The sequence below is a fragment of the Rattus norvegicus genome, chromosome 4 (genome assembly GCF_021556685.1).
Source record: "Rattus norvegicus strain SHRSP/BbbUtx chromosome 4, alternate assembly SHRSP_T2T, whole genome shotgun sequence".
Classification (NCBI taxonomy): domain Eukaryota; kingdom Metazoa; phylum Chordata; class Mammalia; order Rodentia; family Muridae; genus Rattus; species Rattus norvegicus.
The window spans coordinates 162,779,472-162,804,141 of NC_141537.1; the positions used below are offsets into that span (position 1 = coordinate 162,779,472).

The window sequence follows — 24,670 nt, forward strand, 5'->3', positions numbered from 1 at the left end:
TGCCTGAGCACCCTCAGCTTGCTGTGTGGCCTCCGTCTGACCTCAGTGGCCCTTTCTGCATCTGTGGCAGGAGATGGTTCTGATGCTCACCTCCTGCCTGTGAGCCCTAAAGAGATTTACTTATGACGGACTCTGAGTCACATCCAGTGTGTTTTGTATGGCAGCTGTGACTGCTGGTGGGTGCCTCCATCTGGGATGCAGAAATGATCTGAGATAACCTCGATCAAAGCACTTGAAAGGCACATTTTTGCCTGAATGGGTAAGGGAGGCCGTCCTTGTAGTCCAATACACAGGAAAACCGCCGCTTGAAATCACAGAGAAAGCTATGCATAGGAGTGGGCCAGAGGCTAGGTGTCCTTAAGCCTCCTTAAGTCACAGGGGTTGGGGAAGGTGACATAAGCACCGAGATAGATATCACTGTCTGCTCTCAAGCACCTCATGCCCACCGTGATGGCCCAGGCTATGTGGGTGCCCCCTGCTGGAGCCCTACCTGTAAGTCAGCCTGCCTTTCAGCACCCACACATGTAGAACGTGCTTCCTGCTGCCAAGTTGGACGCCATCGCTGCTCTCTTCCTACTTGTTTTACAATGACTTCCTGTCCATACCAGGGGACTTCATCCATGTGCTTTTGTGTTTTCTTGCAAGGGAATGGTAATGGTCAGCTAGGAGTAGGGTCTCTCTAGCAACCATCTGGTCCAAGACACTAATAAGCAAGGTGGACACAGGAAAAGAGGACCTGGATTGCATTCCCAGCTGGCAGACACAGATAATATGCTACTAGGGGTAACCCAGATACTGTAACTAGGGTCTAGAATGTTCCCCAAAGGTCTGTGAGTAGGTCTCAGCACCCAAGATGGTGTTATTGGAAGGGGGTGATATCTTCAAGAGGTGGAGTCTAAAGTGAGGAAGTTAGTTCACTGGGGTGTGTCTTTGAAGGGGCTGTTGAGACCCTGTCCTCACACTGTGTTACCTGGCCACCATAAGGTCAGTGGACCCGTGTCCACCTCTGCCAAAGGCACAGAGTGACATTGCCCAGCAGCTGTGTGTATGGAAACCCCTGAAACCATGAGCTAAAATTAACCTTTCCTCCTTTAAGTTGACTTTTTCCTGGCATTTTGTCACAGCAACAGAAAGTTGACACACCACCCACTTTACGCTGTGCCTCCCCTTTCTCCCTGCAGGCTGTTGGCCACTATCCTGATGGGAGAAAGGTGACAGAGGCAGAGAGCAGGATTTGGATGGCTGTGTGTGACCTCTGGAGACTGCTGCAGTGAGACAAGTCTTCTTTATTGTTTCAGGGTTAGGATATATATGGGCGTTTTTAGGGGTCCACACAGAAAGGGCTAATTGGTTACAGCATCAAGCAAGCAGGAGGGGTTGATTGGTTGTTGTGCAGTGCCTAATGATCATGTGGGTAAGAAGCCAGAGTGTGCCGAGCTATGCCACTTGAGAGAGCTCTGTATACGGTGACTTTTGGACAAGGCCAGAGACCTGTGTTCAGAGACACTCTCCAGACAAAGGCAGTCAAAATAGGGAAGCCCCACGGAGAAAGAGAGTCCCCAATTATGCATCCAGTTCAGAAAGCTCATGGGGGACTGCTACCTTAATAGCAGTGTCCCCCAACGTTCCACTGTCCTTCACTGAGGAAGGCCTTCAAGATCTGGATTCAATCATCCCTTGAACATTGCGGTCCATGAAGTTCTTGCAAAATCTCCAGCCCATTTAATCCTCAAAACTACCCAGAAAGGAGGCAGAATTGGCCCAGCACCATCTCCAATTGACAAAGCAGGACGCAGAGGCCCTGGAGGCCATACAGCTTGCCAAGGATCACAGTGCTGGAGGTGACAACCGGTGCTCACACCCAATGATGAGTGCTGCTGCAGTGTCTGTTCATTCACTGACACTTGTCATATGTGCTGGGGAGTTCCTGTCTCCAAGACCAGACTGCAAGTTTTAAAAGGAAAAAAAGTCAGAACCACTTAGTAGAAAGTGACAGCAAACAGAACCTGAGGAGACGTGTGTGTGTGTGTGTGTGTGTGTGTGTGTGTGTACTTGTGCATGTACTCTGTGTGTGCATGTATGCATATGTGTGTGCACATGTGTGTATGTGATATGTGTATTTATGTGTGTGTCAGTGTGCATGTGCATGTGTTTTTGTGTGTGAACACATGTGTATACTTGTATAAGCATGTATGAATACTTGTGTGAGCATGTGTGAGTGTGTGTACTGGTGTGTGTAAAGTGTGTGCATGTATGTGTATGTGTGTATCTGCACATGTGTACACACACGCACACACACATATATATGTACATGTATGTGTATGTGTGTGTGTTTGTCTGTGTCTACATCAGTATGTGTGTGTGTTTGTCTGTGTCTATGTCAGTATGTGTGTGTATGTTTGTCTGTGTCTATGTCAGTATGTGTGTGTGTGTGTGTGTATGTGTGTGTGTGTGTGTGTGTCTGTGCCTATGTCAGTGTGTGTGTCTGTTGCATGTGCACATTCATGTGGAACCTGATGGGAGCACACAGCTGAAAACAGGGCATGGGGTGGATCCCCACATATAATGCATGTTGGTGCTGCAAATGAGGCCAAAAACAGTCCCATCCTGTACTTACTTAGGAAAACATCACTGAAGACTTAGAGACTAAGAATTCTTACTGCCAGGATCTTAATTCAAGGTCCACCTACAGCACCCTCCACGAGACTCTATAGTTAGCAATCAACCCTTAGACTGATCCAAACAGTGGCCCACATCCATCCACGTGTATGCAGTAGCTAACATCAACACGCTGACAGAGTGTGCTTCCCCAGAGACTCAGGCACATGCCTACGTGCCTCACTGTGATGTTCAGAACCAGAGGATTCCAGGTCTCCAGCTCAGGCAGTCAAGAGCAAGGATGTGAGTGGCTCTGTCCAGAAGGTCCTATGAGCATCAGCTGGTTCTTTTGTTGTACAGGGATGGCCATGGTGGCTCTCTTGATTTGGGAGCCTGCTGCCTCCTACAGACCCAAGTGCAGTCTATGCCCAGGACAGGCACCATGATCTTACTTCTCATATGAGATCATCAAGCTGAAGGAATCAGAAAACAAAAATTAGAGCTGTAGGGGAGAGGTCAAGACACACTACTCTGCCAAGCTCAGTGTCAGTGTCTGGCCAGGGACCTACAGGGACCCTCAGCTTAGCTTCCCCCTCTAGTCCTTGGTCAGGAGTGGGGGACTTATGTAGATCCCAAAGTCACAACATGACCTCCTCCTGCTGTCCAGGGCTTGGCTTCAGTTCTCAATGAAGCAGAGAAACTGGAAAAAAAGGGGGCTCCATAGAGAAAAAGGCCTTTCTGTGAAAGTCTGAAGACCTGAGTTCAGATCCCTAGAACAAACGTAAAAAAGAAACAGAAAATAGTGCATGGGTCTGTAATCTCAGCTCAATCCTACTGGATAATGGGAGGCAGAGGCAAGAGAGTTGCTGAAAGTTTGAGAGCTAGTGACTATAAGAAAGAGCCTTGCCCTTGTGTTGTTCTCGGACCTACACACACACAAGTATGCACACACACACACACACACACACACACACAAGCACACACACAAGCACACACAAGCACAAATAAGCACACACACAAACACACACACAAGCACACACACAAACACACACACTAGCACACACAAACACACAATCACACTTGCATAAGCACAGATGCATACACACAAGCACAGAGGCACACACACACAAGCACACATATACATACATATAAACACAATCACACACAAACACACACAAGCACACATACAAACACACACATACATACACAAGCACACATATACACACATATAGATACACAAGCACACACACAAACACACACACAGAGAAGCACACACACACACACACACACACACACACACACACAGAAGCATACAACACACATACAAGGATCCTTGTGGCTCCTTCCAAAGGTCCCTTCAGCTCTTAGCTCTAAAAGTATTGAGAGCCCTCCCAGATTCTTGGCCTTGTCAGAACCACACCTGACTTACCAGGAGAGCAGGTCTATCTGGGCTCCACCTATGGCTTCTCATCTTCTGAGCTCTTTGAGACTTGATTCCTGGGAATGGAGGGGGTAGGGAGTAGGCTTGCAGAAGAGAAGGAAAGAGTAGTCTTGCAACTGGTGACATTATACATCCATCTAGTCCTCTGGAATGGCACAGAACATGACATCACCACCCAGGCATCTGCTCTTGCTTTTCTGAGAAGGCTTGTGGCATGCTTGTGACCTCAGCAGCCCCTGAATCCAGCTTTGTTCCTCTGTCAACACCACAACCCAGGGGAGGTCCCTGAAGCCACTGCTCCACAGGGATCTGTGAAAAGGTTTTAGCATTTTGGTGGAAACTATCTTAAATATGAGTTCCATGAGAAGATATGCCAACACTGAATGATTCTTACCTCACCTGGATAATACCTGACTGTCCTTAGACATGGCTCCCAGGATTCTGAGTCAAAATGATATGCTGACACCAGAAGCATCTTGAAGCAGGATGAGACAAGTTCTTCCTGGTCCAGGCCTCAAAAGAAGCATCACTCTCCTAGGAAATTGGGGTCATTGGTCACTCTCTGGCTGACTCTTGTCACAACCCTGAAGCGCCAGGAACCTAAGGTAGGCTAGCCATCTGTGTGTTGACAAGCTCCCAGGTGTCCATGTGATCTCTAAGCAATCAGGTGAGAACCACTCTAAAGTCACCCACTGAGTCCAACAGGCAGTGAGGACTAGGCACAGTGGGAAGGGCCCTGAATCTACCAGGCCACAGATGTCCCACCTCAGTCCTTTGACTCTTAGCAGAGTCCTCACCTAGCATAGGCAACAATCAGCCTATTAGCATCCACCAATAGCTAAGGCTCTGAAAAGGCCTAATCCCTTCCTGAAGCTCTGACCTTGGCTGTGGCATCTTTACAGCCCTCTGATGTAGAAAAGCTAGCTTGCAGATAACAGAAGATTAGGACAGACCTTTCAGGGATGGGAGCTATCAGAGCCTTGGTGCCTCTAGGTGGGCAGGGAGTAAAGTTGTTTAGGATTCTTGGTCTCTCAGAGGACAAAGAGTACAGCAGCTTGTTGAATCATGGGTGTGTGGAACAGTCATTTCTTTGATACTCAGATGTTTGCTTGTGGTTCAGCATCAGAGGTTGCTATGGAAATGGCAAGACACATCTGTGATGCCTCCATCAAGAAGGCAGAGGCAGGAGGATTGTGAATTCCAGGCTAGACTAGGCTACATAGCAAGACCCTATGTGGTGGCTATCCTTATTGTCAGCTGGGCACAACCTAGAATCGCCTGAGAAGGGATTGTCTACCTGGGATTGACCTGCGAGCATGTCTGTTGGGAATTATTTAATTCATTTAGTTGATGTGGGAAGAACCAGCCTACTGTCTACCATTCCCTAGTCAAAGAGTCCTGGACTGTGTAAGAGTGAAGAAATTAGGCTGAGCACAAGTAAGCCAGAAAGTGAGCATGTGAAAATTCTGCTCTTGACTGTGGATGTGGTACAACTGGCTGTTTGAAGTTTCTGCCTTCACTTCCCCACCTACCTCACAATGGAGAGCCCCACTGTCAATCACTTTCCTCCCCATGCCAGCTTTGGTTTCCAAGGCAAGAATCTGTGAATCCAAGGTTTTGGATTCATTTTTGTTTTCAGTTGCAGTGCAGCTATTTTGCACATGTCTGTCTGTCTGTTCTGTCTCCTGTGTGGTTTGGTCTTCATTTGCATTGGACTGTGATGGATGCCATGGGTCAGACTGTCTCTCAGCCCCTCAATCTTATTCTGACTAATATTTAAGGAAGTTAGGGCTCATTATCTCTCTGTAGATGTAAAGAAAGGGGAAATGTCCACTTATTACAGCTCAGAGTGACTGGCTTTCTATGTTGGATGTGACCTTCCATCTCCCCCACGATGTTGGCAGTAGAAGATAAAGTGTTTCAAAAGGCTGGTAGGCACCCTGATCAAGTCCCCTATATCATATAGTATGGAAGGATTTAGTTACTAACCCACCACCTTGGATTAAAACTTTCCTCCTTCCCCCTTGCTAATGACTCTTTGTCAACAGGAACTGTGCTGGCCCCGATGACTAGGCCCAAACCAATAGCTCCTCTCTACCCTGTCTTACAGGACAGTACCCCAGGGGACCTCATTTTTTCACCTCCATCTTACATACCCTCTCTACCTGAGCCACAGGGTGACGGGGAACAATGGGTGCTGGCTCCAGCCACAGCACCTGTTCTGGCAGCACCAGCCTTTGGGGAAGAAGGGGGACCCATGCGGGGCACAAGGAGTAGGTGCACTGTGTTCTCTGAGACTGGAGGGCTGAAAGCAGACTTCATTGTTCTTCCTGTATGAGCAGCAGGGCCAGCAGACCAACATGGGAACCAATCTCACCATTACTGACCCTTTACCACTGCCGAACTCTCTAATTGGAGGACACAAAATGCCCAATTTTCTGAGAACTCTAAAGATCTTTTGAATCTCTCAGATACTGTTCTCTTTACTCGTCAGCCACCTGGGATGATTGTCAGCAGCATTTGCAGGTTCTTTTTACTACTGAAGAAAGGGAGCACAAAAAACATTCCAGGAAATAACAGCACCCTACCCCAGAACAGAGCCAATATTGATGAGGGGTTTTCTCTTAGGAGACCAAACTGGGACTTCAACATGGCTGAAGGTGAGGAGTGCCTCCAGGTCTACCACCAGGCTCTGTTGGTAGGTTTCAAAGCAGCCACTAGGCAGTCCACTAATTTGGCCAAGGGTTATGATGGTAGGCAGGGAACTGATGCAAGTCCAGTGGCATTTCTCAAGTGGAAGCTCTCTGCAGCCATACACACATAGACCCTGAGAAAACAGAGAATTCTGGCATGGTACCCTGACTTTCATCTATCAGTCAACACCAGACATCGGGAAGAAGTTACAGAGATAAGAAAGATTAGGAGAAAAGTCATGGAGGAATCTAGTGGAAATTGCAGAAAAAGTATACAATAACAGAGAACGTGTAGAAGAAAGGTGGTTGAGACAGGAAAGACATTGAATAGAGAGTTGGCCAGAGTCCTTCTGGCCAACAATGCTTCAAATCCAGTGGAAAGGAAACACCAACTCCAAGAGATTGCTGGAGGGAAGGAGTCTAAAGGAGGCCACTGACTACCATTAGGTAAGAATCAATGTGCTTATTACAAGGAAGAAGGTCATTGGGCTACAGACTGCTCAAAGAAGAAACCACAGGCTAAGGCCATGTTCACTGAGGGAGTTGGCATTCTGACCCCCTCCCTGAACCCAGAGTAACCCTTACAGTGGAAAGGAAGACCCTGGACTTCCTGGTGGATACTGGAGCTCAACATTCAGTGCTCCTGAAGGCCAAAGGGACAATGTCTTCCAAAAAGTCCTGAGTCCAAGGGCCACATGTGATAAACAATATTCATGAACTACCTGAAGATCAATAGACTTGGGAATGGGAGGAGTAACCCATTCATTTATGGTCATCCCTGAATGCCCCCTACCCCTTGCTGGGGAGAGATTTGTTAGTAAAGATGAGAGCTCAAATTCATTTTAAACCTTAAGAGGTCAAATTACTGGATCAGGAAGGTAACCCAATCCAGGTTTTGACCCTTAACATAGCCTCTGAGACTGAGTACAGACTATATGAGTCACCAACCTCCCCAGAACAAGACTTGGATGTCTGGCTGAGGAAATTTCCCCAAGCATGGGCAGAAACAGGGGGCATGGGCCTAGCAAAACATTGACCTCCTGTGTTTGTTGAGCTTAAACCAGGAGCTGACTCAGCTGGATTCCGCCAGTATCACATGTTCCAGGAAGCACAGAAGGGGATCACACCCTATATTTGTAAACTATTGACTCTGGGAGTCCTTAAGCCATGCCAGTCAGCTTGGAATATTCCACTACTACCATTGAAAAAGCCAAATTCTAATGACTACCATCCTGTCTAAGACCTATGGGAAGTTAATTGTAGGGTGATGGAAATACACCCCACAGTGCCTAACCCCTATACTTTGTTGAGGTTATCACCACTGGACCAAAAATGATGTTCTGTCCTTGATTTAAAAGAAGCCTTTCTTGGCTTACCCCCAGCCCCTATGAGTCAGGAATACTTTGCCTTTAAATGGTATGACCCAGAGGAAGGCATCAATGGACAACTTACCTGGACTCCCCTTCCCCATGGCTTCAAGAATTCACCCACCACCTTTGATGAGGTTCTACATGAGGACCTGAGTGAGTAACAGGCTAACAACCTAGATATTATACTTTTTCAATATGTACATGATCTTCTGATTGTGCCAGAGTCCAAGGAGAGTTGTCAAAAAGGGACACAGAGACTCCTGCAGACTCTCGGGGACATGGGTATCAAGGATCAGCTAAAACAGCCTTGCAGACTGAGGTCACCTACCTTGGTTACATCCTGAAGAAAGGCCAATGATGACTCTCAGGAGCAAGGAAGGAGGCTTGGTCTCAGTATTTCTACCCCCCACCCCCAGACTCCTCGACAGGTGGGAGAGTTCTTGGGGTCTGTAGGCTTCTGTAGACTGTGGATTCCAGGTTTTGCTGCAATAGCTAGGCCTCTATATGAAACCACCAAGGGCTACCAGGTATCACCAAGCCATTCCATATGTATGTTGATGAGCATGGAGGGGTAGCTAAAGGGGTCATGACCCAAACACTAGGGCCATGGAAACTGGACCCAGTGGTAGCAAGATAGCAACCTTACCTGTGTATTATTGTAGCCATGGCACTGTTGGTTAAAGATGCAGATAAATTAACTTTGGGACAGAATTTGACCATGACTACTCCCCATGCATTTGAAGGGGTACTCAAGCAGCCTCCTGATGCTGGCTCAGTAATGCCCACATGACTCATTATCCAACTTTGCTAAACAACCCTGGCTAAGTTACTTTCCAGCAGCCTGTTTCCCTGAACACCTCGACTCTCCTACTCAATCCTGACTTGGACTACCCACTCCATCAATGTGATGAGGTTCTGGCTAAGGTACCCGACTTGATTTGAAGGACTCTCCTCTGCTGGAGGCAGATCGGACCTGGTTTACAGATGGAGAAGCTTCATCCATGAGAGTCAAAGGAGAACAGGGTCAGTGGTGACAATGGATATGGAGGTAATCTGGGCTCAGTCTCTTCCTCCAGGTACGTCAGCTCCTAGGGCTGAACCAATAGCACTAACCCAGGCCCTTGTCACGGGAAAAGGACTGGCTGTTAACATCTACATGGACAACTGATATGCATTTGCGACTGCTCATGTGTATGAAGCCATTTACCAGGAACGAGGGCTCCTCCTAGCAAAAGGAAAAGCTATCAAAAATAAAGATGAAATTCTACAATTCCTTTAAGCCCTCTGGCTGCCAGAAATAAATGGCAATCATACATTGCCCAGTAGCTGAAGGTAACAATCAGACTTCCAAGGCTACCAAGGAGGTAGCCTTATAGGAAACAGCCATCTCTGTGTGGGCCACTGTCCTACCTATGACCCAATCCCAATCTGCAGAGCAACTGGTGTATAGAGGAGAAGAGATTAAATAGGCTACAAACCAGTTCGTGAGTCTAGAGGGTGGGAGGCGATCGACTGAAGGTAAGCGAATACTACCTAGCTCTTTAGCAAGAACCATTTTCAGAAAAATCCACAGAGTTACCCACATGGGCATCAGATGAATGGCAGATGCAGTCAAACAATCCAAAGTGACTTTCAAGAACATAAGACCACTCTTGAGGATATAGTGAAAAACTATAGAGCTTGCCAACTAACCAATACTCCCAGCAATCCCAAACATCCAGGCTCCCGACTGCAAGGTAAGAGACCGGGACCCGGGGCTGGGGATTTAGCTCAGTGGTAGAGCGCTTGCCTAGGAAGCGCAAGACCCTGGGTTCAGTCCCCAGCTCCGAAAAAAAGAACCAAAAAAAAAAAAAAAAAAAAAAAAAAAAAAAGACCGGGACCCACTGAGAAATTGATTTCACAGAGATCAAGCTGGGAAGGTACAGCTACAAGTATCTGCTGGTATTTGTGGGCACTTTCTCCAGATGGACAGAGGAAATCCCAACTAAGGCTGAGATGGCAAAGATAGTGGTCAAGAAATTACTGGAAGCTATCTTACCCAGAAATGGATTTCCTCATATGATAGGGTCAGATAATAGACCAGCATTTGTGTCCAAGGTAAGTCAGGATGTAACGAAATTCGTTGGGGCAGATTGGAAATTGCATTGTGCATACTGACCCCAAAGTTCAGGACACATAGAAAGAATGAATAGAACATTAAAAGAGGCCTTAACTAAATGGATGTAAGACTGGCAGGGACTGGAAGATACTCCTTTCCTTTGCCCTATATTTCTCCTTACCAGATGAGACTAAGCCCTTTTGAGATCATGTATGGTATCCCAACCCCCACTGCACACAACTTGCAGTCGGCAGCCATTGCAGAACTGGAGGAGGATGATTTAATATTTAGGGTCAGAGCAACCCAATGGGCTCATAAATATGTTTGGCCTAAATTACGTGCCCTCTATGAAGCAGGCCCTGTTCCAGAACTAGACAAGTTTCAACCAGGAGACTGGGTCTATGTGAGGAGAGTTCTCCAAGGCATGCTTGAACCCAGGTGGAAAGGACCTCGCATCATCCTGCTGACTACACCAACTGCCGTCAACGTGAACAGAATCACTGCTTGGGTGCACTACGCCAACCCCTTCAAGTTAAAATTGAGTCAGTCCTGAGTCTACTCTCCCTGCTAACTGTATACAGCCCCTAACCCACACCAACCTTTTGATTTAATCTGGGTGATTGAAAATCCCATGACTGGCTATCACAAGGTCCAATCAAGACGTCTTGGTTCCCAGACTTGATTTTTGATTTGTGCCGGCGAGCTGACAATTCATGGACCAACACTCCACAGACTCCTCAAGATTTTTATCCTAAATGCTGATGGGAGACTTTTTATATATGTTCAGGGATGAGAAAGAACTACCAAACGTGGGGGTCCGGAACAGTGCTACTGTGCTGCCTGGGGATGTGCAAATCCATCACCGGAAATGGGGGATGGAGGATGTTGAAAGAAGATCTCACCACAGTTTCCTGACAAGGGGACAGCTCCAAAGTTCTACTCAGGCTCACTGACCAGGAAAAACAAGCCAAGAGACGGGAAGTTGGGAACTCTTGGGGTCTCTGGCTCTACATTATCGGGGGTTACAATCCCGGGTTACTCTTCGAAGTCAAACTCCTATCAAGGCAAGTCATCAGCAGCAGTGGGCCCAAATCAGATTCTAGCATCTCCTAAACCAACATTGGTCCTAGCATCTTCTAGACTGACAACTACCTTACCACCAGTTATCCAATTGCAGGGACCCTCTGTTCCAGAACTCCCTCCTGAACAACCAAAATCAGCGGATCCTCTCTGATCAACGATGATAAACACCTTCCCGATGCTGTATGCTTCCTAGTCTAAACTTACTACCTCTTGTTGGTTTTGTTATAATGTTAGACAACCCCCCTTTTATGAAGGCATCAGGTTAATAGCAGAATACAACATTTCTAAAAGGGATTCTGCACATAGATGGTCTCAGGAAGGTCTGGCTTTCAACCTCCCAACACATCAGGACAGGGCATCTGCCTGGGAAAAGTCCTCTTGTCAAATCAACACCTCTCCAATGGGACCATTCCCATAGTCCATTCCAAATGGATTATCCTCCCAGACCAGGCATGGTGGGCCTGTTCAACAGGACTGGCCCCTTGTGTGAATGGGGAGGTTCTTAATTCTTCTACCCCAGTTGAGTTCTATATCTTGGTCCAATTAGTGCCCCACATAACCTATTATTCAGAGAAAAATGATATTGAGATGCTTAGTAAGATAAATTGAGGGAGACCTTATAAAACAGAGGAGAGAACCTATCAGTGACTTTAGCATTGATTCTAGGGGCAGGGCTAGCACTGGGATAGCTGTGCTAACATTACAGAAAAAGAATTAAAAACAGTTTAAATACAGACATAAATAAAGATATCCAGTGGCTAGAAAGGTCCATTTCCCATCTGGAGTGTAACGTAGATTCTTTAGCTGAGTGGTGTTATAAAACAGGTGGGGATTGGACTTAGCATTCCTGCAAAAAGGAGAACTATGTGCTGCCTTACATGAGGAGTGCTGCTTCTAGGTCAACTACTCTGGAGTTATCCGTGAGTCATTGGCTAAGGTCAGGGAAAGCCTAGACAGGCGCCAAAGAGAACGGGAAGAATCCAAAAGTTTGTATTCACTATTTGATTCTTCCCCTTGGTTAACAACTCTTGTTTCCACCCTCATGGACCCTTAGTCATTCTTTTATTTCTCCTTACCTTTGGACCTTGTATTCTAAACAAGCTTTTACAATCTATGAGGCAGATACTGGGAACTCTTCAATTAATGGTAATGAGGTCTTACTTTCAACAAATTACCATGAAAAATTTAGACCCCTAGGAGCTCAAGACTTGCTTCCAAAGCTACCAGTAGAAGGGAGGAGTGAAGGGATTAAAGTTACAGAATAAACTCCATTTTGTTTTTCAGACTTCATTTAAGTTAACTTGTCCTCAGAGTAACGTGGCTCCCACCCTTGAGGTCGAAGAAAACCCATGAAATGTTCTTGGCAGTTGCAAAATAGACATAGCAGCTGTGGCCAGATGATACTAACAGGGTGGGCCAAGAAAACATAAGTCGTTCCCAAGTCAAGATGCTCCTTTTAGATGTGTGGTCCCTCCTGGTGGTTTGACCAGATGCTGTGAACCAATCAGCCTAAAGGCCAACATTCCTTTACTCTCCTACCCAATCATTTAATGCCCAGGCTTGGAAATCCCCACTTGTAGTTTTTCCCTTTATAAACCCCATTTTTCTAGGCCTTGGGGCCACTCTCCTATCCTGCTGTGTCTGGGAGGTTTGTGGTCCAAGCTCAAGCTTAAATAAAGACTTTTGTGTGCTTGCATCAGAGTTGTGGTCCCTGGTGGTCTCTTAGGGGATCCCATGATCTGCTCATAACACTCAAACATGCCTTGGTCTTCACTGTTTTCCCTACCAGAGCAGAGCAGAAGTAGCTATGGTTTATTAAGTATTTGCACATGTGGCTTAAAACTGGAAGCTTAGGGACAGGGTAGCAGCTCCAAAATGATCTGAGTCCCAAGCTCTTTGAACATGTTGTGTTGCTCTTTGGTTTGGGAGACAAAATGGCTACTTGAAGTTCAGCTGCAACGCCAGCATACCAGGCAACCAGAAGGATGGGGTGAAGAAGACTACAGCCTTTCTCACTTTAAGGATGTGTCTGGCTTTGTCAGAGATAAAGAATGATGCTTTTGAATGGCAGCGGGACTGATCTATCAGAATGATGTCACAGCCCCAAGTCTGTATGCACCCCGTAACATACCTGGGCCATATATGACCTGAAAACTAGTAGAGTTAGAAAGGAGCTTGACAAATTTTGCATCAATGCAGGAATCTGCGGAAACCTCCAATAACCAGTGAAAAAGCTAGCACAGAATCAGGAACAAGTTGACCTCACTGACCTCTAAAAACTGTTCCACATTCTTTCCAAGTACAAGGGAACCCCTTTCCCCACAAAACCAATGCCTTCAAAACCCTTATCTGAAGTCGGTTGTGGTGGCACACATATTTAATCCCAGCACTCAGGCAAGCAATTTTCTGTGAGTTCAAGGCCAGCCTGGTCTACAAATCAAGTGCCAGGAATTCTCTGCTCACTCTGCTCTCATACTGTTTGCCTGCCACCCCAACCAGACCTCACAGAAAGAGAGGAGAAGCAAAGAGGGTCAATGCCCAGGGGCCTGTGGCAGCCCCACTGATTTCTCGGCTCTTGGGCCATCCACCCAGGGGTCAGAACAAGATAAGTTGGTGCTGAGTCAGAGATGGGGCATCTGGGGATGATGATGGAATGAGGTTCTCATTTACCGAGCACACACTGTGTGCCTAAGCCTATTAGACCCTGAACCCAGAGGATCCCATGGGTCTTTCTGAGTATCCCACAGCAAAGCTATCATCTGTGCATCCAGGTGAGGATGCTGGGTGGGAGGATATTGACTCGCCCACAGCACACAGTGGGGACTTGAAGCTTACCATCAGCATGAAGTCTCCCAACATCTTCTGGCAGAGCCACTAGCCAACTGGACCTGCTTCCTCCTCTGGGAGCTGGGAGTTGGGGACACGTGAGGTGGCCCTGAGAGATCAAGGTCCCTTCCAGATAGATGCTTGCGCACAGTGACACAGGCACAGGTCAGAGATCCTGCAGCTTTGCCAAATGTGTGAGTATGCATGAGAAAGCATGTGTATGTGCGCATGTGCGTGGACAAGACGTATGTTCTGCAACGGGGGAGGACAAAAGGACTCTAGACACCTGTGTGTTAGCCTTGCGTCATAATAACACAACTGAGATCCAGAAGATCTAGGATCCAAGTTGCACATGTACATTGAGAGCCTCAGCCTCGACCCACTGGGAAACACTGACTGGTTAAGCCTTTCAGGTGCTGGGGTGGGAAGAACACCAAGTGGTGTCCCCTACTCAACATGTTTACGTCCTCCACAGGCCCAGCTGCCATGGCGCACTGCAAGACAGAGCAGGATGACTGGCTGCTGGCCCACCTGAAGTACCTGCTTTTTATCTTCAACTTCTTCTTCTGGGTAAGTGCAGGCTACGGCACACCCCTCCCCACACGCACAGTCTGGCCATATGCACTTTTGAGTCACTGCCAAGGTTGACTTCTCCCAAGCTGATGACCACCATCCTGCCTGCTGCTTGCTCAAAGTCAGCCCTGCCCTGGCTATGAAGGTGGGAGGAATCCAGGCTGCAGCTCTCATGGAGTCCAGGACACCACATCGAGACTGAACTGTGTATGGTCTCATCTATCTTCCCTGCCACCAGCCCATCATGCCCATGTTATCCTGACTGCCGAAATGATGCCTCCCTTCCCCCACTGAAACCCTCTGGCATTGCCCCAATCTCGGCTGCACTGAGGGATGGTCTCTATGGCACTTGACACAAGTTCCCCACAGCAGTGTGGCCTCTGCTTCCCAAGGTGATTGACCTGGCTGATTAGGAACACAATACAATTAATCCCCAGATGGCCAGTAGAGATGTTGCCTTTTATTCCAATTCATTTACTAAGATGATACCTCGCTCTGTAGTCCCAGCTGGATTTGAACTGGTGACTCTCCTGCCTCACTCTCCCAACTGCTAGGCTTATAAGGGCTTGCCAACCCATCTGGTGTTTGTTGATTGCATGTTTCATACTGTGGTCTCACTGGATGTGGGAAAGACTAAGAGGGCAGGTTTGCAGTCAGCAGGGACCCTGGCAGCTGTGGGTGCTGCTGCCCAGGGCAGCTTAGCTCAGATCTCTGAGTCTGTTTCCCTAGCTATTATAGTTTGGAGGTCACCCCTAGCCTCTAAGCCTGAAAATGTCCCCAAACAACAACCTGATGAGATAGGGCTAGCCTCCAGGTACCAACCAGGTAAGGGATCACCCCCTGAAAATGTCCCCAAACAACAACTTGATGAGACAGGGCTAGCCTCCAGGTACCAACCAGGTAAGGGATCACCCCTCCCCCAACACACACACACACACACACACACACACACACACACACACACACACACACACACACACACACACCATACCCTGAAACACAGAGGATCCAAAGAACCAAGGAACCATTGGCCCCGAGGTCCTTCCTGGCCAAGATAGCAGCTCAGGATAGGTTTCAAAGCATAGAAAAATCTTACAGCATCAGACACTGTTAAAACGATAGGCACACTGTTTGCTTAAATATGGTTTTTGCAAAGTTGCTGTGAGCAAAAAATAAAACAACTTGCTCTGATCTTCCCAGGAAAGAGTTTTCTGGAACAGGGAGGCCCAGGGGTACAGATCCTGGGTTATTAAGCTCTGGGGCTGAGGACTGACAAATGGGCCACATGCATAGATTTAACCCCAGATAAATCAGTGTTTAGAATTCTTGCTAAGCGTGCATTCCCCCTCCCTCCCTCTCTCCTTACCTCCCTCCCTCCCTCTCTCCTTCCCTCCCTTTATCCCTCCTCCCTCTTTCCCTCTCTTCCTTTTTTGGATGTTTTTTAAGGTTTTGGGTTTCTTTTAAGTTTTTTGTTTGTTTTCTGTCTCATACCGTAGCCCAGGCTATCCCCAGACTTGTGGCAATCCTCTCAACCTCAGCCGGGATACAGGCATGAGTCGCCACATGTCTGGGTCAAGTTTTTTTGTTTTTTAAGATGTTTTCTCCTGACCTTACATGTCTCCTATGTCCACTCTAAGTAATCTCCAGAGATTGACAAGTATCAAACGATGACTTCCCCACATCTTACATGCAGGTTTCCTAGGGTGGCCAGGACAGTGTGCCGCAGTCCACAGAGGCATTAACCAGTAGGTTGTTACTCGAAGTTCTAGACCGAGAAGTCCATGATCGGGGGTCATGCTCAGGTCTCCCATATTGAGCAGGATTAACCAGAGAGAAAATATTAATGGAGTAAACTCCTCCCCCAGAGAAGGTCCCCTCCTATTGGATACATATCCCAAAAGTCCAGGTGTTGTGACTTACCTGAACCTGGTCAAAAGACAAAGAAGTGTCTGCATGCCTCCCATGGGGTCACCATGGCTTTGCCTTCCCTGAAGAACTACAGTGCAGGCAATGGGAGAGGAGTGTCTTTCCACATCCTCCAGTCTGCTGCCCACTGCCCCTCCAATACAGAAACTGACACAGAGCACGGCCCAGCCACCAGTAAAACGCAAAACTCTGCTACACCAGTGCAAACTGTCTCTTGAGTGTAGACCCACACTGCAGGGCTCTGCCAAAAGCCAGCATGGAGCAAAGTGCCCAGGATGCCAGCCTGGTGGTCATGGGTCAGCACTGAAAGACTGTACAGACACCCCAGTGACCTTCCATTTAACTCCAGCCCTCTGTGACACTAGTACTCTTATTGTGTAGACAGGGACCTGGCTCAGTCCTTGACAGTTGTCTTGGTTATGTTTCCACTGCTTGGAATAGACAATACGAGCAAGGGAACTTACAGAACAAAGAGTTTATTTGGGACTTACAGCTTCAGAGGGTGACTCTATGACCATCATGGTGGGGAGCATGGCAGCAGGCAGACAGGCACAGTGCTGGAGTAGTAGCGGGGTGCACATCCTGAACCTCAAGCATGAGGCAAAGAGAACTAACTGGGAATGGATGGGCTTTTGAAATGACCATCCATTTTGAAATGAGTTTTGAAAGCCCACTCCCAGTGGCAGACCTCCTCCAACAAGGCCACGCCTCCTAATCCTTCCTAAATAGTTCCACTAACTGAGGAACAAGTATTCAAACAGATGCACTTATGGGAGACATTCTTTCTTTTTATTGGATATTTTCTTTATTTACATTTCAAATGTTATCCCCTTTCCTGGTTTCCCCTCTGGCAACCTCCTATCCCATCCCCCACCCCCCTGATTCTTTGAAGGTGCTCCCCCACCCACTCACTATGGGAGACATTTTTATCAAACCACCACAACAATCCAGCTGCTAGACAATTCACTGTCACACGCACGTACACACACACATCTAGAACTGTAAGAATTAGAACTTGCTATTGTGTGATTTCTAGAACAATTGTTAATGCCCTGCTGTTAATGCAATCGGATGAATGGGTGACTATCATTTCCTCAGCAGCTTCCTCCATTCCTGGCAGGGCACTCAGAGCTTCTGGCATCATGACCTGCACGGCAAACAAGGACTGTTCACAGGAAACATTGCTCCTGAAGCTAACCTTGCCTGTATGGGACGTGATGCCCTCTAGACCTTTCAGTTTTGTCAATAGCACTGCCATTATTGCATGCAGGTCACAGTCCTGAGTGGGTCACATTCCCTCATCTGAGAAAAGCAGAGCAGACCCCACCTACTCTCCCTGACCAGGACTCAAGAGCTCCCCACCCCCACCCCACATCACCCCCCCCAGGTCTCCTTGGATTAGTCCTGGCCAGGGATCACAGATGCCACCATTGACATACCTCCTGGGTGACCCTGAGAAGCAAACATGCCCAGTTTTTCTGTGTAGCTGCCAAAGAGACACTTTTCTTCCCATCCTCCCCTTCCTTAAACAGCTCCCATCATCCCTCTGTTCTCTAATTTATTATTTTAATTAGCTGCTTGGCTGTGTCAATAATCAAAACATCCCCCAACCTCCCAGAAGCTCTGCCAGGCTATGGGAGGAGCCTGGGAATGCTACCTCAGCTCACAGCCTGTCCTGCCTTGAGGGGCCACCCAAGCTTTGGTGCTACAGTTGGGGACCCCATTTAGAGACACATAGGCAACTGAGGAGATGTCCAAGTGAGGGAGAAGCACTTGCTGGGCAGGCAGGAGGACCAGAGTTTAAATATACAGCATTTGTGTGCAAAGCCAGCCAGGGAGGCAGGCTGGAAACAAGAGGATCAGATCCCTGAGCTTGCTGGCTGCGGGCTAGCTCCAGGTTCAATGAGAGAGAGAGAGAGAGAGAGAGAGAGAGAGAGAGAGAGAGAGAGAGAGAGAGAGAGAGAGAGAGGAAGACTTGAGCACCACAGGCAGGGGAGGTTGGAGAACACCCCCTCTTTAGACCCCCTCTTGAGATCCAGCCACTTACACCTGCCCAGTCCCTCAGGGCCTCAGAGTGGAAGGCTGACTGAAGGGTGGTTCATCAGGCAGCTATGAGAAAGCCATCTCCTGTACTCCAGGGAGGACATGTCAGTGATGTGGTTGTTTGGGTCTTGGGTGGAATTGTCCCTTGAGTCTGGCATCGGGGCCCTGTTTGGGGTGACTTGTTCTCATCTCCCAATGCAACAGCATCAAATGGGGCGGCTTGATTCCTGGATCTCTGTGCCACTCTATCAGTAGCCAATTGTGTGACCATAAAAAATGTCACTTTGGCCTGGACCCTAACTCCTCCCTCTAAACGATGAAAATTTCTTTTTATTTCCTTCCTTCTTTCCTCCCTCTTTCCCTCCCTCCTTCTATGGTTCTTCTCTTTCTTCTCTTCCTTCCCTAAGAACATTACCCTGTACCCTAGCACTCTCCACAGTAATCCAGGGTAAATGAAGCTTAAGAAGCTAAAATGGAGACACTCCGTGTACCCAGTAAAACAAACCCGTAAGGAGCGTAATGATAGGGACAAGGCTTGGTGCTGGTAGAGAGGACAGCAAGGTTTGCTCCAAACAAGGTTTCTTCTGGCTTCTGAACTGCCATTGAGAGGCGAGCCAGTGATGTGACCGTCTGTCCCAGCTCCGACCCTGTGATTTTGCATCTATCAGGGTAGATGAGGTTCGAGATGAGACAGTCAGAGACCCCGTGCATTCATTTCTTCAGTAGAGATTTAAAAGCATGAGGAACATGCCTGCAGGTGGAATGCCACCCTGGGTCTGCATGGAACAAGACCTACAAGGTTGCTCCCACAGAATGGGGCCACAGCCAATGGCAGGGCGGGGAGAGATGCCTACCTGGTATTTGAGAAGTGCTGCCCATTAGCATCCTGCAGAGCAGCTTCCTGTCATCCCTCGAAGACCTAGGAGGCTCCAGCCTCAAGCAGTACTGAGGTGCCACTGGTCCTCCTGTCAGCACTGGACTCAACCAGTGCTGTGAGAACTGAAGATGCAGACAAGAGTCCAGCTGACTACAGACAGGAGGTGGGGATTTGTGCTTTAAAGGTGGCCTACCCAGGGCTGTGGCAGGGCTGGAGGCAGGGCACTTGCTCAGTGTGTGCAAGGTCCTGGGCTCCATCCCAGCATGCTTCCCAAAGAGAAAGATGTCCAGGTATCCAAAGAGACTAACCTTAGTTCAGACCAGGCAACCTGGTCCTAACCTCCAGTTACATCTGCTTTCCAAACTAGACTCTGGTAAAGTCAGGGTCTTTCCACCCAGTCACCGGCATGGCCTGAGGGCAGGGGCTCTGGCCAACTTAGCATTAATGCTTTTCAGTGGGCATCTGTGCAAACACCGAACGATAAAGCATTGGCTTAATGTTCTATACCAGCGTTCCCCTAGGCCCTCCTCGGAGCTTCCTAGTGGGCTGGGGGGAAATACCACTGCCGTCTGAGATGCAGGTCACCCGTCTACAAGAAAAATGGCCAGGAACAAGGGGTCTTGCAGACAGAGGCTGATGTGGTCACAGTTCCTCACCTAAGCTCCTGAATGCCAGGAGGAGGTGGGTAGAGTGCTACCAGAAAACAAAAGTACAGGGCCCTCCTGCAGAACTGGAAATAGGTGCACACTTGTAACGGGCTTGGAGGAAGTTTGCTGGAATAAAGAGAATAGTTAGCATAAGAAGGATGGGGAGGAAGGAGGGATGAGTGGGGGCACAGTGTGTCCGGATTTATGCTGTCAATATATTATGTGTGTCATATATGTCACCACGATCATATATGTCGCACCAGGCATCCAGCCCCTATCACCTTGACCAAGCGTACAGTCTTGTTCATTGGCACAGCTTTACTTCAGAAGCACTCGCAGTGAGTTCGAGAGCAGCAGCCATGGGCTTAGGAGATTGATCAGGAGATGTCAAAGCACTTGCCATGCAAGCGTGAAGCCCTGAGTTCAAATCCCCAGAACCCATGTCAAACCAACCACGGGAGAGCACGGTCTGCAATCTCATCCCTCCTGCACCAAGAGCGGAAGACAGAGACAGCAGGATCCCCTGAAGCCAGAGGGCCAGTTAGCCTGGTGTGGGCAGTAGCAAACAAGAGACACTGCCTGTCTCAGCAAAGCAGGAGAAGCCCAATGTCTGACCTAAGGTTGGTGTCTTGCAAGGAGCCACACTAGCAAATATGCACACCCCCACATACGTATCGTACCGCACATAAGACGATGAAGTAGAATAGAATAAAAGATAGAGAGTGGACTCTTAAGAGGCCGTTAGAGCCAGCGTATAAAAGAAGGAAAACTAACCGAGTGAAGCAAATGTTTAAAGGCCTCCAGGCAAATGAGGAGAGTCTGGGCTCTGTTTGGGGGAGTGATATGCAGATCAGTAAGGGGCCCAGCACACCCTCAGTAGAGGGAGAGCTGGGGGATGATCTAGGACAGGAGCCAGGGTGGATCATACAGTGAGGATAAGAAGGTGGGTCTCACAGCAGGTGGAATCAGCATGCAGACGTCACAGAGAGGCATCGGTGCCCCCACAAAGGCTGTTGGGTACGTGAGTGATGTTGACATCATGGAGGCTACCCAGGAAGCATTCAGGAATGAACAGCATGGTCCTGAGCGGGCCAGCCCTTCTACCTGACCCCAAACATTTCCAGAATGCCACAGAGCAGGTAGTAAGCTGCCCTGCTCTGCCCCACCACCCCTGACACATGGCCCTTCACCCTGTGTTTCTTGCTTTTCCACACCACAGGTGACCCATTACAGGGGGCGAAAAACCCAGCCCAAGGCATCCTTCTTAAAAGTCCCATAGCTTCCTGTGTAATCCAGCAGAGAAACCCTACCTGTGAAATCCTGATAGCTGCCACACACACACACACACACACACACACACACACACACACATCCCATAATTGCTCTCACACCCTCTGCCTGCTTCCTCCAGGTCTGCATCTTGGTTCCATCAGGCCTTAAGCAAAGATGACTGCTCACACTAGGCCAGAGGTCCTGGATTACACAGAACGCATTTTGTCAATGTTACTCTTTTATAAATGAACAGTCCCATCAAAGACCTATGTGAGTGGCCCTCCCTCCTGCCTCTCCTGTCCATCTCTTCACACACACACACACACACACACACACACACACACACACACACACACAGTGTTTTCTGGTGCACTGGCTACAGGCTGTGGCTGAGAAATCCAGCTACTATTGGACGGAAAACCATCTCTGTCCTACAAAGACCTGACACCAAGCTGATGCAAACGGCTGAGGAAACCGGATCTGGGGTCAGCGCTCTACCCCACAGTCCCTGCCCAGTGGCCCAGTCAGCAGATAAAGACAATGGGACTTAAAGAAGTTGCCCCACCCCCACACAGTTAGTCATACAACCAAAAGGACTTATCCCAGTCCTTCTGGCTTCTGCCCTCCTGTGACACCTGGTGACCCATCCCAGTAATGAACCCTTTTACTTCTCGTTCAGAGGTGGAGGTGACCGAGTCCTATATAACAAATCAAAGTCTCTGAAGGAGGTGATAAAGACCCTCCTGCTCCTCAAGGCTAGTTACATAGTTAGTGCAGCCCCCAGTAGCCACCTTCTCTACTAGTTGGAACCTTCAGAACCATTGATTTGTGTCAGTCTCTTGCTTTCTTTGGATTATCAGACCCAGCATAAACTTGTCTTCTAGGCCGTGATTAGGCACTTTCAGATCCTGTGCTGTGGCTGGAGACCCAGCTTCCCTATCGGATCTGATATTTTGCAGGATCTGCAAGTACTGGGCAAAGAAAGCACTCTGCTCAAGCCCCGAACCTAAGTCATTCTTAGGGGAGGAGACAGGACTTTGAGAAGTTTCACAGGCCAACTGTTCTATGGAACTTCACACAGCGCCACCTACTGGGGAGAGGGTAGGACGCTTACATCTGTGCTGTGATTCTCAAAGGGGCACCTGGGAACTTTCTAAAAGGTCCCTGCCTGGGTCTTCCTCCCAGGGGTGCTGATTGACCCGGGCTCCAGCCCTGGTTTTTCATAGCTCCTCAGTGATTGTGCAGCCAGGACTCTGAGGATGTGGAGAAAACTTGGAGACTTACCTGGACGTGTTCTTTGCCCATAGTGTGCAGGCAGACTTCAGCCCTGGATCCTAGATACAAGTGCTCATGTTACTGGTTTGGGAATGGCTGGGGGTTCACGATTAGCTCACTGAATAGAACGTATATGTCTGTTTCAATACAGAGATTGTGTGCATTAAACCCCACATCTCTCAGCTATTTGGTGGCATTATAATGCTTCGTGATCACAGTGACTATCTCATGATGTTCACAATTAACTAGAGTTAATTTGTTTTGAAGGGGGGGTGTAGGGGGGAGAGGAAGAAAGAGGGGGAGGGGAGGGGAGGGATGGGGAGGGAGAGGTTATTTCTTAGTTAATGCACTGTGTTTGTTAGGCCAAGACCTCAACGTGTATCTTGGGCGGAAGTTTGACTGTACACCATGGACCAAGCAACATCCAGATAAGTCCTTGGAAGAAAGTAACTGAGGGGATCTTTAGGAGATGTAGATTAGAACCACCAACTAGTGAGGCTCTCTCAACTTAAACAATGAAGAACTCAGGAGCAAAGACATCAAAGGACTGTCTCCGCCTCCCAGCTGAATTGTTCAGAGTTGAGGCCCTCCCTCAAGCTTTCTAGGCAATCCAGTTATATGAGGGAGTAGTGGGGGCGATGTTTTACTCAGAGCTCCCAGTGGTCATGGAAGCTGACCAACAGGGGTAGCCACTGGTCATTCACGTGCCTTGTTCAGCTCCAGCCACCCAGACTCAGAGCATTCATAGGAATTGTGTGGGGCATAGATAACCTTCACCCATGGGGTCTCTGAACGTCTACTGCATCCTGGGATTCCTGACTCTAAGTACGATTTGTAGGCTATGTCATTGCTGCTGTTAGTAGCACTAAGAAAAGGTGCTGGCAAGTATAGCATACGGTGCTACTCATCCAAAGTGCACCCTAAGTTTAGAGAGGTTACAATGGAAAGGGGGAACTGTTTCTCAAGTGCTGGAGAGAGGCTAGCCTCTGCAGTTCCATTTAGCAGCACAGCTGTGGTCCTGTGTGGTGCCCTTACGCTGACTTCTCTTGGAAGTACCAATGGAGACAAAAGAGTGCTTGGGGGGAAAAAAAGCATCCATTTGAACAGCAGAAGCGGAGGATCAGGCACACCCACTTTGTCAGATCCAAGCACAGTCTTGCCTCTGTCCTCAAAAGACCTGGCCCTGAATCTCAGTTCTGAAACTAATGGTGTCATCCGGGGCACACTGCTATTCCCCACAAGCCTCCGTTTCCTTCCTCATCTGCTACGCAGGATAATATATCAGGCTCCATCCCCCCCCCAGATGGTTGTAATCCTTAGATAAGGAATGGGCAGATTACGTGTCAATCACATGTTCTAAGTGCCTTGGGTGTGCTAATTTCTAAGAACCCCCAGGCGTTGCTCTCCTGAGGTCTGTCACTGTGCAGAACAGAGAATGGGAAAATGACAGTGGAGTCACTGTGGTAGAGATGAGGAACCTTTTACAGGGAGGAGCATCCCAGGGGTGGGCAGAAATGGAGTGGGGGAGGAGCAGGCCCCTCTAGCTTTGACCATAGTAAGATCTCTAAGGAAACTTCCACTGTTCATCTGGAGGAAGGGGCCCATTCTTAAATGGGGACCTGGAGACCAGAGGCAAGAAGAAGTTGACCTTCCCAGGATCAGAGGGCAGAGCTTCTTAGAAATCCCAAGCCCTGGGAAAATAGCTCTCCTAGTCCATGTGTGGCACCTGTAGTACACACATGGAGTGTAGATGCATTCTTCTAAGCATCGCCCCCACCAAAGCGATTCTTTGGCCTCATGATCCCTGGATGCCACTTCTAGTTGTACTCCACGACACTCTTCCTCAGCAGCAGTTCTCAGACCAGCAAGGTCCTATCCCAGAGCCATCTCAAGGCCAAACTGGACAGTTAACTCCCTCCCTATTCTGTGCAGGAGTATGAGGAGTATG

At 48.3% G+C, this 24,670-nt stretch overlaps 1 protein-coding gene and 1 long non-coding RNA gene across 4 annotated transcripts in view; one reads left to right on the forward strand and one right to left on the reverse strand.

Moving 5' to 3' along the window:
• Window positions 1–24,670, forward strand: part of Tspan11 (tetraspanin 11) — a 67,179-nt gene that overhangs the window by 14,104 nt on the left and 28,405 nt on the right. For all 3 annotated transcript variants that reach the window (XM_087657721.1, XM_087657722.1, NM_001024262.1), the window contains 1 exon segment: window positions 14,585–14,679. In XM_087657721.1, coding sequence (XP_087513847.1) covers window positions 14,596–14,679 — 84 coding nt within the window. In that variant the 5' untranslated portion in view covers window positions 14,585–14,595.
• LOC134486845 (uncharacterized) lies at window positions 1,267–4,194 on the reverse strand. The gene is made up of 3 exons (XR_015687023.1): window positions 4,028–4,194; window positions 2,838–3,071; window positions 1,267–1,944 (listed from the first exon to the last, which is right to left on the reverse strand). It is a non-coding gene; the product is annotated as an uncharacterized LOC134486845 (long non-coding RNA).